General features: G+C 31.5%; 1 protein-coding gene across 1 annotated transcript in view; it reads right to left on the reverse strand.

The window, feature by feature from the left end:
- Positions 1–17,500, reverse strand: part of LOC100209737 (uncharacterized) — a 42,048-nt gene that overhangs the window by 8,878 nt on the left and 15,670 nt on the right. The window contains exons 5-8 of the mRNA XM_065795348.1: positions 16,832–17,500; positions 16,601–16,731; positions 16,289–16,499; positions 7,371–7,528 (exon numbers count right to left, since the gene is read on the reverse strand). The exon at positions 16,832–17,500 is cut by the window's right edge and continues 1,078 nt beyond it. Coding sequence (XP_065651420.1) covers positions 7,371–7,528; positions 16,289–16,499; positions 16,601–16,731; positions 16,832–17,500 — 1,169 coding nt within the window. The remainder of the gene's footprint in view (positions 1–7,370; positions 7,529–16,288; positions 16,500–16,600; positions 16,732–16,831) is intronic.

Here is a 17,500-nt window from a genome sequence, read left to right on the forward strand (position 1 = left end):
AACAGAATCTAATTTTTTCAAATAAATTTTAAATATAAACAGAAAAATTATTATAAATTAATATATTATTTTACATATATATAAATATATATATATATATATATATATATATATATATATATATATATATATATATATATATATATATATATATATATATACACGTATATATATATATATATATATATATATATATATATATATATATATATATATATATATATATATATATATATATACATATATATTTATATATATGTATATATATATAAAATAGAAATATAGGTTTACAAACTATTAAAGAACTTCATATTTTTTCTTTGTTAATAAGTATAATCCTTCACTTTAATAAAATTTCCTAGATGATTCAAAATTAAAAAGAAAAGGAGAAATTAGGGAGAGAAGTCAAATTTTAACTTTTTTAAAGGTTATTTAAGGACTTTTAAGGAGGATATGTTTTTTTAAGGATATTTAAGGTTTTAAAGGAGGAGTGGGAACACTGTTTATACAATGGTTTTTAGCAGTAATAAATAGACGTCTGTTTTCTGGAGAATTGTTTTGCTGATAAATATGGAAGTAACGGTTTTGTTTGGCATTTGCAGCAGCACAGTGTGAGGAAAACCATGGAGGAGAGTGAGGTTTGACCTGGAATTGTAAAGAGGGAACAAAAGATTCCACCCCAGCCTGAAGTTGCAAAGTTATGTAAGAAGCACATTTATCCACAGGAAGACGAAAGATTTCTACCCAAGGGCCATCGCGAAGAAAATCATGGAAAGAGTCCCAGTCAGCTTCAGGGTAGTTGTAAGAGGTACAATAATAGAGGAATTCAGGTGATGAAGAAGAATGGGATATTAGTTTTAGAGAAATCAAACTGTGATCAGAAGCACCTAAGGGTAAATGTGGAGAAACTATGCCATGACTAGGATCAGAAACAAGACATAAGTCGAGTAGAGAAGGTAAATGATTCGGGTTGTCTGGAAAGCGAGTTGGAAAGTTGACTATTTGAGTTAGGGATTAAGAAAGGCAAAAGTTGTGGGCTTTAATGCCTGCAGACTCACTGACATTAGAGCCAAGCCATTCAGCGTGGTGAGCATTAAAGTCACCAACAACAACAATATTAGCTATGGATAAAGAGAGAGGGCTTGGTCAATATGATCAGAAATAACATCGAAACGAGTGCAGTCTTGAGATGAAGGAGAGCAATATAGAACAAAAAGAAAGGCAATAGAGTGAAGTGGTGCTAAAAGAAAGCACATAAAAGAATAGTTTGTGGATTCAAACCAAGTTTCATAACAAATGGGTGAATTCTTAAGAATGTAAATGCCCAGGCCAAGCATGTGACTATTGGAGTCTTTACAAATTAAAGGAAGATAACCATCAACACTAAGATTGCAAGATGAGACAGCCGAACTCAAATTAGTCTCACAATGAGCAAGTAGGTCTGGTAAACATTGCAAGAGATAAGACTCAACAGAAGAAAAGTTACTTCGAAGACCATGAATATTAGTGAATAATAGGTTTAGAGAACTTGGTGATGATGATGGTTTTTTGTGTTTTATAGTTTTTGGTACATTATTTGTTTTTAAATTTGTTGAAGGACTTGGCTCAAAGCATAGATAGTACTCAGAACACTGTTTAATAGCCCAAGTAATTGCCTCATTACTATTAATAAACCCTAAGCTGTAACAAAGGGCTCCAAATGTGTCCATGCACACCAAAAGTACAAACAGGAACACCATCCATGCGCAACATGGCACTGTTAATACTTTGATATATTTTACAGCAGTTGATGGAATCAGCCTCTCTAAGAGCTACCACAGTGTTTAGGAAACCTGACTACCAGCCGGCCTCAGAACCAGAAAACTAAGTTTTAGAGCTGTACCCTCATTAGGAGATAATAGAATGAGTTGCCTAGTTTTAAAAAGAGAGACACAAGCAAAGCCCATGCATTGAGTCAAGAAGATCCAGCATTCAACATTCTAAACTGGAAAAAATGTACTAAAAATATATCTGTGCCAGCCTAATAGATGAAGAAGGGGTGCAAGGCTGGTCAACAGTAAGATTCTGTTTACCCCTTAAGTCTTTGCCTAGGAAGCCTTCCACAAGACAGTAGCCAGATGCATTTAACATCTTCTCAAGATAAGTATTTTTATTGAGACACCTTCAAAGGCTAGACCTTTACTCAACCAAGAGCGCCAAGGAAGGGGGTGTTTTAACTTTGGAGTTGGCTTTACCTAAAAAAGCGTGTCCTACAAGGCAGGACATGAAGCAGATTCTACTGGGTTACATGTTACCAGTAGCAGGATAACCTGACCTGACATAAAAGCAGGATAACCTGCCTTTTATGAATGTCCCAACTGTTGAAATAGTAGGTCTAAAAGATGGTAGAGAAGAATCTTTACTGAGTTAGTGCATCTTAGGTAAAGCATAAATTCTTGCTGTGTGTGAACCAACAAGTTAAATTTAATTGAAAACTTCATTTTCAAAACAATTATGTTTTTTATATTTCCTAAGATACCCTTGTAAAGGTCGTTCTCTTTCAATAGTTGGATCGTCTTTTAACCCCTTAAATTTAGTTTTATCACTTATGGTATTAGTTAAGGATTCAATATAGTCAACCTATTTAAAAATAATTATACCATTCCTTTTTCTGGTTTTGTGATTACAATTACAACGCATGCCCACTGGGTATCACCTTTGATAATTATCAAAGGTGATGCACAGTGCACTTGTTTCAATGTTATTTGTGATCAAACTGACCAAGCCCTTTCTTTTTTTCCTTCAGTCAATATCACTATTGTTGGTGACTTAAATACTCATCACAATAAACGATTTAACTCTAGTTTAAGTGACTCTGCAGGTGTTAAAACCCACAACTTTTGCCTTTCTAAATCCCTAACACAAATAGTCAACTTTAAAAATCGCTTACCAGACAATCCGAATCATTTCCCTTCTATACTCAACTTATATCTTGTTTCTGATCCTAGTCTGTTCTCAGTTTCTCCAAATTTACCAACAGGTGCTTCTGATCACAGTTTAATCTCTTAAAATTATTATCTTATTCTCCTTCATCATCAGAATCACCTTATCATCATATCTTTTAAAACTACCTTTAAGCTGCCTGGGGTTCTTTCTGTAATTTTCTTCATGATAGTTCTTGGGTAAAAATCTTTTGTCTTTCTACTGACAGTTGTGCTTCTTATGCAGCTTCTTGGATTCAGGCTTGCATGGAATCTTTTATTCTCTCTTGACAATCTTAAGTTAAGTTTCACTCTTCTCTATGATTTTTCTCTCATTGTGCTGCAGCAATCATAATCATTACTTCCATATCTATTACCAAAACAATTCTCCCAAAAACATACATTTGTTTACTATAGCTAGAAACCATTGTAAAATTGTTTTGTAAATGGCTTAGCCCACTCTTCTATTCAAGTCACAAAATCTCGCATTTCATCTCAAAAATCATTAGAGACTTCTGGAGCATCTTTAAAAGTGCCTTTAATAAAATCTGTTGTTTCTCCTCTCTTGAATGGTTCAGATTTTGTTACCTCACACATAAAGACATTAATCATATCTCTCAATTCCACTAATCACATCCAACCTGATATAGCCAAAAAACAGGTTGATCCCTTGTTTGACATTTGTATCATCCAGCTACTGTATCTAAAGCGATTTCCTGCTAGACTCTTCTACAGCTTGTGGTCCTGACAATATACCTGTTAAAGTCTTGCAGAAGTGTTCTCCGAAGCTGCAATTTAAACTTTCAAAACAATTTAACAAATGTTTAGTCTTTTTTCCAACCTGCTATAAAGTGTCATCTGTTATTCTTTTAAATTCTTATATATGAGGTGGTATTTTTTGCTGATGATACTACTATTTATTCTTGTCTTGATAAGAAGCCAACATTCTCTGATTGCTTGGAGGGGGGATTTGAGCTTGAAAAAGATCTCACTTGTGTTACAGCATGGGGTTCTCAGTGGCTGGTGAATTTTAACTCAGATAAAAATTTTTTTTAGCTAATCATTATCGCAACAATCTAGATCTTTCTATATTTTTGACCAGTAAAGTACTCGATGAGTCATCTACCCTTCGTCCTTTAAAATTAACTCTTACATCTGATTATTCTTGCAAACCATATATCAAATCCATTACAAAAGTAGCATCTGCTAAGGTTGCATCTCTCTATCGTGTTTGCCACTTTCTTACTTTGGATTTTATTCTTTATCTCAATAAACCTCAAATCTATCATTAAATGGAATTCTGTTTCCATATCTGGAGAAAATATTCAAATGATGCCCTTTCTCTTTTAGAAAAAGTAAAAAAAGGCATTGTAAACATAGTTGGACCTGCTCTTGCAGCATCCTCTAACAATTGCCACATCGATATAATTTTGCTTCTCTTTCTCTTTTCTACAAATGCTATAATGGGCACTGCTCTAAAGAGCTAGCGTCTCTTGTACCATCTACTAATATTCATTCTCGTATTATTCATCATTCAATTAAGTCTCATCCTTTTATTGCAATTGCTCCTAAGTGCTCTAAAAAATTTTATTCGTATTATTTTTTTCTCGAACCTCAGTTCTCTGTAATTTGCTCCTTTCATCTTGTTTTCCTGATTCATATAATTTGCTATCTTTTCAAATAGTCTGTTAATCGTTATCTTGCTTTTTAAACTTCATCTTTTATCTTCCAGTAACTTCCAATTCTAATAGTGGTTGCTTGCAGCTTTATTGGAAGTGAAGATGTTTAAGTATATATATATATATATATATATATATATATATATATATATATATATATATATATATATTATATTTATATATATATATATATATATATATAATCATATATATATATATATATACATATATATATATATATATATATATATATATGTATATATATATATATACATACATACATATATATATATGTATATATATATACATACATATAAACATATACATGTATGTATATAGATATACATATACATATATGTATGTATTTATATAAATATATATATAAAATATATACATATATATATATATACATATATATATGTATGCATATATATATATATATGTATATATATATAAATATATATATAAATATATAGATATATATATATATGTATGCATATATATATATAAATATATATACAGATATATATATATACATATATATATATGTATATATATATATATACATATATATATATATATATATATATATATATATATATATATATATATATATATATATATATATATATATATATATATATATATATATATATATATATGCTGGAAACAATTGTAAAAATGTTTTGTCTAACGCCAAAACCCGCTATTCTCAGGTCATGAAATCTTGTATCTCATCTCAAAAATTAGGCTCTCGTGACTTCTGGAGAATCTTTAATAATATGAATAATAAGGGCAAATCTATAGTTCCACCTCTCTTGTATGGTTCAGACTTTGTCACCTCACCTAAAGACAAAGCCAAATTGTTTGCTAAAAACTTTTCATCAATATCATCTCTTGATTCCACTAGTTGTGTTCTACCTGATAGTGTCAACAAACAGATTGGTCCATTGCTTGACATTCATATCACTCCAGCATCTGTATCTAAAGTGATTTCCTGCCTAGACTCTTCTACTGCTTGTGGCCCAGACAACATACCTGTTATTGTCTTGCAGAAGTGTTCTCCGGAGCTGTCGTCTATACTCTCAAAACTATTCAACAAGTGCTTATCAGAGTCTTGTTTTCCAGCCTGCTGGAAAGCGGCATCTGTTATCCCTATCTTCAAAAATTCTGGAGAGCGATCTGATTCGTCTAACTACCGTCCCATAAGTCTTCTTCCTATCATAAGCAAGGTTTTTGAATCTTTAATTAACAAACACTTAATTTCTCATCTTGAATCTAATAACTTTCTGATCATCAATATGGATTTCGATCTTCTCGTTCTAAAGCTGATTTGCTAACAGTAATAACTGACAGGCTTTATCGTGCATTAGATGAAGGTGGAGAGGTTAAGGCCACCACTCTTGACATTTCAAAAGCTTTTGATAAAGTTTGGCATGCTAGTCTTCTCCATAATCTTTCTTCTTATGGTGTATCTGGCAACATCTTTAAGATTATTGAATTCTTCCTTTCCAATCGTAGTATAAAAGTTGTCCTCAATGGACAGCACTCTTCTTCTTATTCTGTAACTATTGGGGTTCCTCGAGGTTCTATCCTTGGCCCTATACTCTTTTTAATTTACATTAACGATCTTCTAGATATTCTCACATCTAAGGTGGCATTGCTTGCAGATGATACTACCATTTATTCTTGTCGTGATAAGAAACCAACACCCTCTGATTGCTTGGAGGGGGGATTTGAGCTTGAAAAGGATCTTACTTCTGCTACAGCATGGGGCTCACAGTGGCTGGTGAACTTTAATTCAGATAAAACTCAATTTTTTTTAGCCAATCGTTATCGCAATAATTTAGATCTTCCTATATTTATGAACGGTGATGTACTCGATGAGTCACCTACTCTTCATCTTCTAGGATTAACTCTTACTTCCAATCTTTCTTGGAAACCATTTATCAAATCAGTTGCAAAATTAGCATCTGCTAAGGTTGCATCTCTTTATCGAGCTCGTCACTTTCTTACTTCGGATTCTATTCTCTATCTCTATAAATCTCAAATCCTGCCTTGTATGGAATAATGTTGCCATATCTGGGGCGGATCTTCTAATAATGCCCATTCTCTTTTAGACAAGGTGCAAAAACGCATTGTAAACATAGTTGGACCTGCTCTTGCAGCCAACCTCCAACCATTATCACATCGTCGTGATGTTGCTTCTCTTTCTCTTTTCTACAAATACTATAATGGGCACTGCTCTAAAGAGCTAGCGTCTCTTGTGCCATCTACTAAAATTCATTCTCGTGTTACTTGTCATTCATTTAAGTGTCATCCTTTTTCTGTGACTGTTCCTAAGTGCTCTAAAAACGCTTATTCGTCTAGTTTTTTTCCTCGAACATCAGTTCTTTGGAATTTGCTTCCTTCATCTTGCTTTCCTGATTCATATAATTTGCAATCTTTTAAGTCGTCCGTCAATTGTTATCTTGCTCTACAATCTTCATCTTTTCTTTTTCAGTAACTTCCAACTTTAATTAGTGGCTGCTTGCAGCCTTGTTGGAAGCGAAGATGTTAAAAATATATATATATATATATATATATATATATATATATATATATATATATATATATATATATATATATATATATATATATATATATATATACACATATATATATATATTTTTTTTTTTAAATGTAAATTTAAACAAACTTAAATAAATGTAGTTAAAAACATAAAACTTACAGCTTTGCAGCATGGTTATACATCTTGATAAGATCATCTTTCTTTTTATTAAATGTAACAGGTGTAGAAAGTGCAAACGCTAAGGTAGCTCCCGTAGCCAAAAGCTTTTCTTTAATTTTTCTAATATTTTGAGTGTAATGATCTATGTTACTATGTTCCTAAATATGGATTTACAAAACTAAAGTTTTGTAACTAAAAACAGTTCATTTTTAATTTACAGAATAAAGAATTAAACCTATTGATATTATCATCATTACTTTTATAATTGTTTTAAATTTTAATTAAATTTTCAATTTTCAGTTATAATTTTTACAATATTATTTCACATAAAATGAACTGTGTTATTATATAAAATTAAGCAACTAGCCGCCTTTTAGAATGTAGTAGCCCTCATGACATAAAAATAGGTTGAAAAGAAAAGAACCCATTAGTCAAATATATAATGTATATAGCACTTCATACAATTCCAAAACTGTCCATCAACACAGTATAAGATAAACTGTTGTTTAACAATTTCATTCAATGAAATCCCCCTCTACTTCAATAACAGCTTGGATTCGAGACCTAAACCGACTGAGATCGCCCTCATCTATGTGTCCATTACTCGGACAATGGATTCTTTCAGAGAATCTTTGGTGTTATGGTGATGTTTATTAACATCTCTCTCAAAGATGCCCCACACATAATAATCCAATGGATTCAGGTCTGTAGAGTTTGGAGGCCACAAGTTTGGAGTGATGTGATAATAAAAATGGTCTGCCAACCATTCCTGAATGTGTTTTGAGCCTTATGTGCTGGTGCAGAGTCTTGTTGAAAAATGTAGGGCCTTCCATTTCTTACTCTATCGGTCCTAGGCTTAACAACAGTACCCAAGACTTCAATGTAAGTAGCAGAAGTGACTCTTAGTCCTTCCAGAAAGAAGTGTGGGGGCATCACATGTCCTTCGTTGCTAACAACCCCCAAAACCATAACAGTTGTCGGAAACTTTGTGTGTATGACTGTTGGAACTTTGCAAGGGTCATCACACAGCCATCTGTCATTTCTTCTGTTTACTTTTTGATCTTGACCAAAGTTTTTCTCATCTGAAAAAAACCAAAGCGTCCCTTGCTCAGCAGGATGTTTCAATTTGTTTAACAGCCTCTTGGACTTTATCAAATGATTGGCTTTGGTGGTCTCGGACATAAACTAGTCTCACATAAGACTTATAGCGAAGATTTTCATGAACAAATTGTGGCTTCGGAAACACCCAGGTCTTTTGTGATAGACCTCATTGACATTTGGGGGCCCTCGTCAACGATATTCTAAACTTGATGAATAAATTCAGGTGTTCTAGTCATGTCTGACCGTTGCTCATGTTTTTATGCTTAGCAGCTTGATTACAATCACCATCATTTTCTTCTAATCCCTTACGAACTTTAAGAACGATCGGGCAACTTTAAGAAATTGTGCAATTTGTAAATTGCTATGCTCTGCCTTTAATGCTACAATTACAGCATGTCTTTTCATTTTTTGTGTTAGTTTATTATCGTTTTTAATTATCAGTAAAAAATTTTAAAAAATTAATGTAATATAAAGAAATGACGACATTACGCAATGTTCTCAAATAGCTGACACACCCTGTATATGAATCAGAAATATTAGAATAACTTTAATATAAGATAAAATTAAAACAAAAGATTTATAAAAAAAATATGTGAGCCTTCTAAAAACATAAATATCTCTAATCAAATTTTGAAATGTGCATGGCTACAACTTTAAACAATAACTAGTTTCAGCAGTTTTGATTGATACAGTTTGTGACAAGTTAGAAATTTGTATCTTTGCTCATAGAACTGTTTGAGGTCATATTGAACAGTTTCAGAAGTCTGATCTGAACAAAAACCAAAACTTTTTCCTAGCTATTTGTCAGCCTTTGATTCCAAAAAAGTAGGTGACGTGATAACGTGGATTTTAGAAGATACATTTCCTTTCAACAAAATACATGTTTCCTTGATGTGATCATTGTAATGTCCAAACTAAAACCAAATTCAATTTTTTTTACATTTATCAGGTACCACATCAAACTTGGATTTAAAAATATTGTCTAATGTTTCTATGTTATCCAGCTATCACAATCCCTTTTGTACTATTACCATTACCTCAAATCATACAATGTGATATCCTTAAAAAAAGTTTAGATTAAATCCTGAATTAAAATATTCAGCATGACATTTTTAATGTGCATAAAAAAAAAATTTCATAATGATAAACCAATTCCCAATCACCTTGTATGATCATAGATTATAATACCCTGCTTGTTCTGCTTTGACAGTTCACACTAAAGTTAGGGGTAAGTAAAGAAAGTTGCTTCAATGCCAAAATAAATACTAACAGGGTTTAAGCCAAACGCTAAGAAATACTTCTCTTTCCCAGTCCCTAATAGAAAGATCACCTGCTTAATGTTGAGGTGATTCTCTTTGACACTTTGAACAATAGCCACAATGATTTTTCTTGATTATGCAGCCATAGTGCAGTGGTTAGAGTGCTTGCTTAGGAAGCAAGAGATTCAGAGTTCAAAGCAAGCTCCAGGCATTTTTTTAAGCCATTGGTAAGAAAGGAGGTGCAGGCTTTGGCAACATCTACAAAGCAACATAAAGCGCTGTTTTCAATTATTTTTTTTCTTAAAGTGGGTTTAAAAAACTCCTTCCTTTTTAACTCCTGAAATTACTACAAACAGTTTCTGTTTAGGAATCACTTAACCCTAATATATTTTTAAACATTGTGATTTCACTATGTGGCAGAGCTGTTTCATTGGACACTGACCTTCCTTTTTTTTTGATTATTGTCTGATCCTGGGGAGGTAGTATTGGGGAGGGATCAAAACACCCGTAGGTATAAATAGTCTCAAACATCTTGTGGCAAAACTTTTTTTGAACTGTCTTAAATAAATGTCTTTGTTTGATTTCATATACTTTCTATAAATGATACTACTTTTATGTGTGCTTCCATATTTATTTGTTTTTTATGTGTACTTATGCAACAGAACTACTGTTACATACATAATTGCGGTTACCTAGGTAACATACATAATTGCGGTTACATACATAATTGCGGTTACATTGCCTACATATTTTTTATTGGTAAGCAACATCTAGGTATCTATGATGGCATTAAACTGTGTTTGATTTTGTTGTTTATACAATTTTATATATATTTCTATATCTTATCAGCTTGGGTTTCTTTATCCAATAATTACCAATTTTAGTGACTTGTGTTTATAATACTATTTTATCTAACAGCATTTATCACCTTGCTAGTATAGTTGAGTATTATGTGGTTTTCTATTACAATATAATAATTTTTATTATTTAATATTTTCATGTATATATACTTAATTTATATCAATTTTGTTATAGTATTTGGTATTGAATTCACATTTCTCACTATCCATATTATTTCTTTAAAAATATTAGGGCTTTACAAATTTGGGTAAAGTTAGGGTTTTTGCTGTTTGTAGTGAAGCCCTTTTTACTTCAATATGGAGCAGGCCTGAATTACAGGTTAAAGCATAAATATGATAATGTTTATCTGATGAGATACATTAAGTTTTGATGCTGAACCTCTTCGAAACAACAGTAATAACAATTGCAATTCTGAGGAGAAGTAATAATGTTTTTTTCTGTATCTTTTACCTCCTATCATTTTATACTTATTAATTTAAAATATTGATATATCTATGCAAATATTTATTTGTTTTTAAGTAAGTTAAACTTTTGTATTTAATGAAGATTTATGGTTACTTATGTGTCCTGTTTTCTTTTAGGTATACTTTAACAATAATATTACTGTTGACTATGGTTTGTGTATAAGCTTTATCTTCATAAAGTAAATTTATATTTATTCTAAACATCTGTTTGTTTTTATTTGTTTTGTATTACATAAACTCCTTTAAACAAAAAGTTTTTTAATAGAAATGTTTCATATTTCTCTGTGGGCATTCATTGTTCAGTCCAGTTTAAGCACTGCATATTACCTGCATCAAATATAACAAATAATATTATGTTGAGAGGTAATCATAAAATAAGTTAGTGGTAATGATTCACATAATTTTAGATAAATTAGATACACACTTAGCAAATAAATGTGATACTCTGCAACCTAAGGTTAGTTGTCTTCATTAAAAAGTTTTCAATCATTAAAACAAAAGCTTCTAGAATGGTGATAAAAGTATCTATTATAAAATAGGTTTTAAATTTAAAAAAGATTTTAAAAATGTGCAATTTCAACTTTTTGAAAAGTCTAATATTAAATATTAGCTAAAGTTCACATTCTAGTCATCTTGTTCGTTTTACTAAAAATAAGAACATCAAACCCATATTTGTTTAAGATAATAACAACTTTTTATTTATTAATGTTACTTATTTTTAACTATTATTTTTTCAACATTTTCACTTTCAACAAGGCTGCAAAAAACCACTACTAGAGTCGGAAGTTATTGGGAGAGAAAAGATGAAGTTTATAAAGCAGTAAACAATTAACAGACAACATAAAAGATTGTAAATTAAATTAATCAGGAAAACAAGATAAAGGAAGCAAATTCCAAAGAACTGATGTTCAAGGAAAAAAACTAGATAATCAAGAACTTAGGATCAGTCACAGTAAAAGGATAAGACTTGATTGAATGGCAAGTAACATGAGAATGAATTTTAGTAGATGGCACAAAAAATGCTAGCTCTTTAGAGCAGCGCCCATCATAGTATTTATAGAAAAGAAAAAGAGAAGCCAAATTTAAAATTGAAAATTCACCCCAGATAGTAAGTGAGTGGGGCCCCGGCCCCAGCTAAAAATGAGACGTTTTGCAAAACCCAGCCCTGGCAAAATTATAAGATTTAGAAAGGGTTGATAGCCGAGGCTGGAAAATTTTATATTCATATTATGAATGTAAACATATCTGTTTGCTATTTATTTAGATGCTGGCATACAATATCCTTTGATTGTTATATAAGCTTTGGTGTTTATATGGGGTAGTATTTGCTATAGAAAAAGAAGATGATTAGACGGATGTGTGGTGTGATTCTAGCAAGATAAGAAAAGGAGACATATTCTAATACAGATTTGAAAAAATATTGCAACAAATAATTTTTGTTACAAAAGATTAAAGTAGTTTAGTTATCAGCATGTAGAGAGGTATCAGCTTCTGTTGAAAATGGCAGTGGTTGAAGTAAGAAAATTTAAAGAGAGTGCCTTATATATTGTATGAATGAGCTTTAATTAGGAAAAAAAAAAGCTCTAGATTGTTTATATTAGAGAAACAGCATAAAAAAGGAAGGCAAAAGTCTGCTGATGATGATGATAATCATGATCATCATCATGATCATCATCATCATATTTCTCAACTTGTTTCTCCATGCAGCGGCCTTGTTCGTCAAGGTTCGTGTTTTAGAGTTATAAGGTTGAGAGAGGGTTATAACCACTATTAAGTAGCCTCCTCATCTGTAGTGGCCTTTTTGGCCTTGAGGAGGTGAATAACAAAAAAAAAAAAAAAAAACAACATCATCATTATCATCATCATCAGGCTTTAGCCTTCCTCTTTTATGCTGTTAATAATAATGATCATGATCATAATGATGATCATGATGATCATGATAATAATAATGATGATTATGATGATCATAATGATGTTTATATATGCATATATATAAACAATATAACATGAATTTTAAATAAAAAAAAATACTTTAGCATGTATAAATGTTTATGCAGCACTGGTCACAAACCTGGCCCCGACTATATTTTATCAAACCCAGCCCCGGTCACTTACTAGCTCCAGATATAGCAACAGTATTCTATAAAAGGACAGATTTGAGATTTATAGAGTTAAAGAATGGAATCTTGATTAAGTAACGGGTGAACAAGATAGTGGGATGCAACTTTAGCAGATGCTACTTTTGCAATGTATTTGATATATGGTTTGCAAGAATAATTAGATGTAAGAGTTAATTTTAGAAGATAAAGGGTAGATGACTCATTGAGTACTTTACTGGTCAAAAATATAGGAAGATCTAGATTGTTGCGATATCAATTAGCTAAAAAAAATTTGAGTTTTATCTGAGTTAAAATTCATCAGTCACTGAGAACCCCATGCTGGAGGATCTTTTTTAAGCTTAAATGCCCCCTCCAAGCAATCAGGGAGTGTTGGCTTCTTATCAAGACAAGAATAAATGGTAATATTATCAGCAAACAATGCCATCTTAGAAGTAAGAATTTCTGGGAGATTGTTAGTATAAATTAAAAAAAAGTATAGGGTTAAGGATAGAATCTTGAGGAGTCCCTTAAGTTACAGGAAATTAAGAAGAGTGCTGTCCATCAAAAACAACTTTTATACTCTGATTGGTAAGGAAAGAATCAATAGTCTTAAATAGTTATCTGATACAGTGTAAGAGGAGAGCTTATGGAGAAGACCAGCATGCCAAACTATCTATCTAATGCACATTAAAACCAACCAGTTATTACAGTTAACAAATTGGCAGTAGAATGAAAAGATTGAAATCTATATTTATTATCAAGTTCTAAGTTATTTAATTCAAGAAAAGAGATTAAGTTATTTAAAGTCTGTTGTTGATGAGCTACTTAAAGACTAGAAAACCTTGCTTATAATAGAAAAAAGACTAATGGGATGATAGCTAGAAGAGTCAGATTGCTCTCCAATTTATGAAATTAAAAGGGATAGCAGATGACGCTTTCTAGCAGGCTGGATAATAAGACTTTTATAATCATTTGTTAACTTGTTTTGAAAGTATAGATGGCAGCTCCAGAGAACACTTCTGTAAGACTTTAACAGGTATGTTGTCCGGACCACAAGCTGTAGAAGAGTCGAAGCAGGAAATCACTTTAGATACAGTAGCTGGATGATACAAATGTCAAACAAGGGACCAACATGTATTTTGGCTATATCAAGTAGAATGTGAATAGTGGAATCAAGAGATGTGATTGATGAAAATTTCTTAGCAAACAATTCAGCTTCATATTTATGTGAGGTAACAAAATCTGGACCATTTAAGAGAGGAGAAACAACAGATTTTATTAAAGATACTTCTAAAGATTCTCCAGAAGTCTCTAACGATTTTTGAGATGAAATATAAGATTTTGTGACCTGAGAATAGTGGGCTTATACAAGGCATTATACAAAACAATTTTATAATGTTTTCTAGCAATAGTAAACAGGTGTCTGTTTTTTAAAAATTGTTTTGGTGATAGATATGGAAGTAATGATTATGATTGCTGCAGCACAATGAGAGAAAAACCATCGAGAAGAATGAAACTTTACTTGAGATTGTCAAGAGGGAATAAAAGATTCCATGCAAGCGTGAATCCAAGAAGTTGCATAAGAAGCACAATTGTCAGTAGAAAGACAAAGAAAATTACAGAAAGAGCCCTAGTCAGCTTTAAGGTAGTTGTAAGAGGTATGATAGGGTAATTTTGATGATGAAGAAGAATAAGATAATAGTTTTAGAGAGGTTAAACCGTGATCTGAAGCACCTGTTGGTAAATATGGAGAAACTGAGAACTGACTAGGATTAGAAACAAGACATAAGTTGAGTATAGAAGGTAAATGATTCGGATTGTCTAGAAAGCAATTTGTAAAGTTGACTATTTGTGTTAGCGATTTTGCAAGAGATAAGACTCAAACAAAGAAAAGTTACTTCGAAGACCTCAAATACTATTGAATGAAAGATTTAAAGAAGTTAGTGATAACAATGGTTTTTTGTGTTTTTTTTGTGTTTTTGTGTTTTTTAGTACTTGACCTAAAGCACAGATAGTACTCAGTATACTATCCAATAGTTGAAGCAATTGCCTCATTACTACTAATACACCCTAAGTCGTAACAAAGGGCTCCAAATGATGCCTTAATAATGCACACTGAAAATACAAACAGGAACACCAGCCATGCGCAACATGGAACTGTTAGCACTCTGATATTTTACAAATGTTGAAGGAACCAGCCTCTCAGAGAGCTACCAAAGAGTTGCGGAAGCCTGACTACCAGTCAGCCTCAGAAACATTAAACTGAATTTCCGAGCTGTACCTTCGCTAGGAGATAATAGTTGCCTAGTCATAAAAACAGAGACATAAGCAAAACCCATGCAATGAGTCAGGAAGATTTAGTAATAAACATCCTAAACTTAAAACAATGCATTATAAATACATCTATGCTAGCCTAATAGATAAAAAAGGGGTGCAAAGCTGGTCAACAGATAAAATCTGTTTACCCCTAAAGTCTTTCCCTAAAAGAATTTCTCGAGACATCTGCCTAATATGAGGATTTTTGTTGAGACAATTTCTTATGCCTTTACTCAACCAAAAGACTACTCAAGGTTTACCTCCTTAAGACAGAGTGGACCATTGCAGTTGAGGAGTCTACTTTATGGTGGTTACAATACTCTCTCAACTCTTTGACTCTGAAACATAAACCTTGACAAATAATGCTTCTGGTTTGAGAAACAAGTTGAGCTTGCTACTACCAGGAACATGGTGGGGATTGAACTCAGAAGATTAATAGGAAATTTTACATATTGTTCAAAAGGTTTAGTAAGCTTAAAACTATTTAATCTAAAATAAAAAATTCGTTTATTTAAATAAACTAATTTTTTATTTTAGATTAAATAGTTTTAAGCTTAAACATTTTTACATATTAAAATTTAATTGAATCTAGAAAATGCTTAATAATTTAATTTATATAAACCTTGGATAAAATATTTGAAAAAAGCATTAAAAACAGTATATTATGGTTATTTCATTAGGTTTTCAGAGTCTATAAAATCAACTTTGATAACCTAACAGAATAATTTTTAAAAAAATCATTTAAATTACTGTACTATTCTGCACATATTGAAGAAAAATCAAAATGTAACTTTTATATAAAAACAATATTAGTATACCTCAGGATATTTTTCTAGGTAATCAATATCATGCAAACCAAAGTTAAATATAATAACATCATAATAGGTTGGTATTAAATCGCTTGTTGCTAAAAACATATCAAGACACTGTAAACCATAAGCAGAATCAAGAGCTACTCCTGCTTTTGATGATGGTGTAAGTTGCACCTGACAAAGATTTTTTAATGCAGTGGCAACAGAATAGCTGTACCTAAATTTTTATACATTGTTTGACAAGATTAATAACTTTACAATTTCTACTTGAATTAAAAAGTAAAAAATAATAATGAAATAGTTTGTTTTTTTTCTTACCCAAGCGCAATAGAGTCACCAATTATTAAACAATTTGGTTTTCCTCCAACAGCAGGCTTCATTGGACCAGGTTTACAAACACGAGATGCTTTTATTTTACCCTCAGGTACTGCCATTGCCCAAGGTGGAATCTAAAGCAAATTTTTTGATTGGCTTTAACAGTTTCATATTTCAAACTTGAAAAAAAAAAAAATATTTACAAGAATTTTTTTTTGTGGAATGTAATTATACCTTTTTGGAAGTACTAATAGAGGGTGAATAACTAACTGTTGGATACTCATAAGTTGGGGTAGGATAAGAAGTCACTCCAAATGAAATAACAGGTTCTTGGAATCTATATGGCAAATAATTGACTGCTGATATAGGATGATATATTTCTTCTGGGTGAGAATTTTTTTGTGACATCAGTAAACTGCTACTCTGAGGATTCTGATTTTTAAAATTTTCATAATTTTTAACTAACTGATTATCTACACTTTGCTGAGTGCCCTTGACATATTCATTCCAATTTACTTGGAGATTTTTTACACTATCAAGACTTTCAAAAGATTTTTTACTTTCTTTATTTGAGGATTTTTTTTTTTTTTTCTGCAAGCTTTTTCTGTTGATATCAATTTGGTTTAGTTTGTAGCTTTGAACGGTTAATTCTTTTTCCTCACTACTATTTCTTTTTAAACTGTTATGCAATAATTTTTTTTTATTTTTTTTGTTGGGTAAATTTCTTGGTTCACCGTTGTTTTGAATGTCATCCTTAATTTCATCTGTGTTGTTTTGAACAACTTGATCAAATTCTTTGTAGAAGTCTTTTGAATAAAAAATGCTTTCGTTTTCACCACTTTCATCTTCTGATTTCTCATCGTCTTTTGTAGAATTAGAGCCAAATTCTAGATCCCAGCCAGA

The sequence above is a fragment of the Hydra vulgaris genome, chromosome 04, assembly GCF_038396675.1.
Source record: "Hydra vulgaris chromosome 04, alternate assembly HydraT2T_AEP".
NCBI lineage: Eukaryota > Metazoa > Cnidaria > Hydrozoa > Anthoathecata > Hydridae > Hydra > Hydra vulgaris.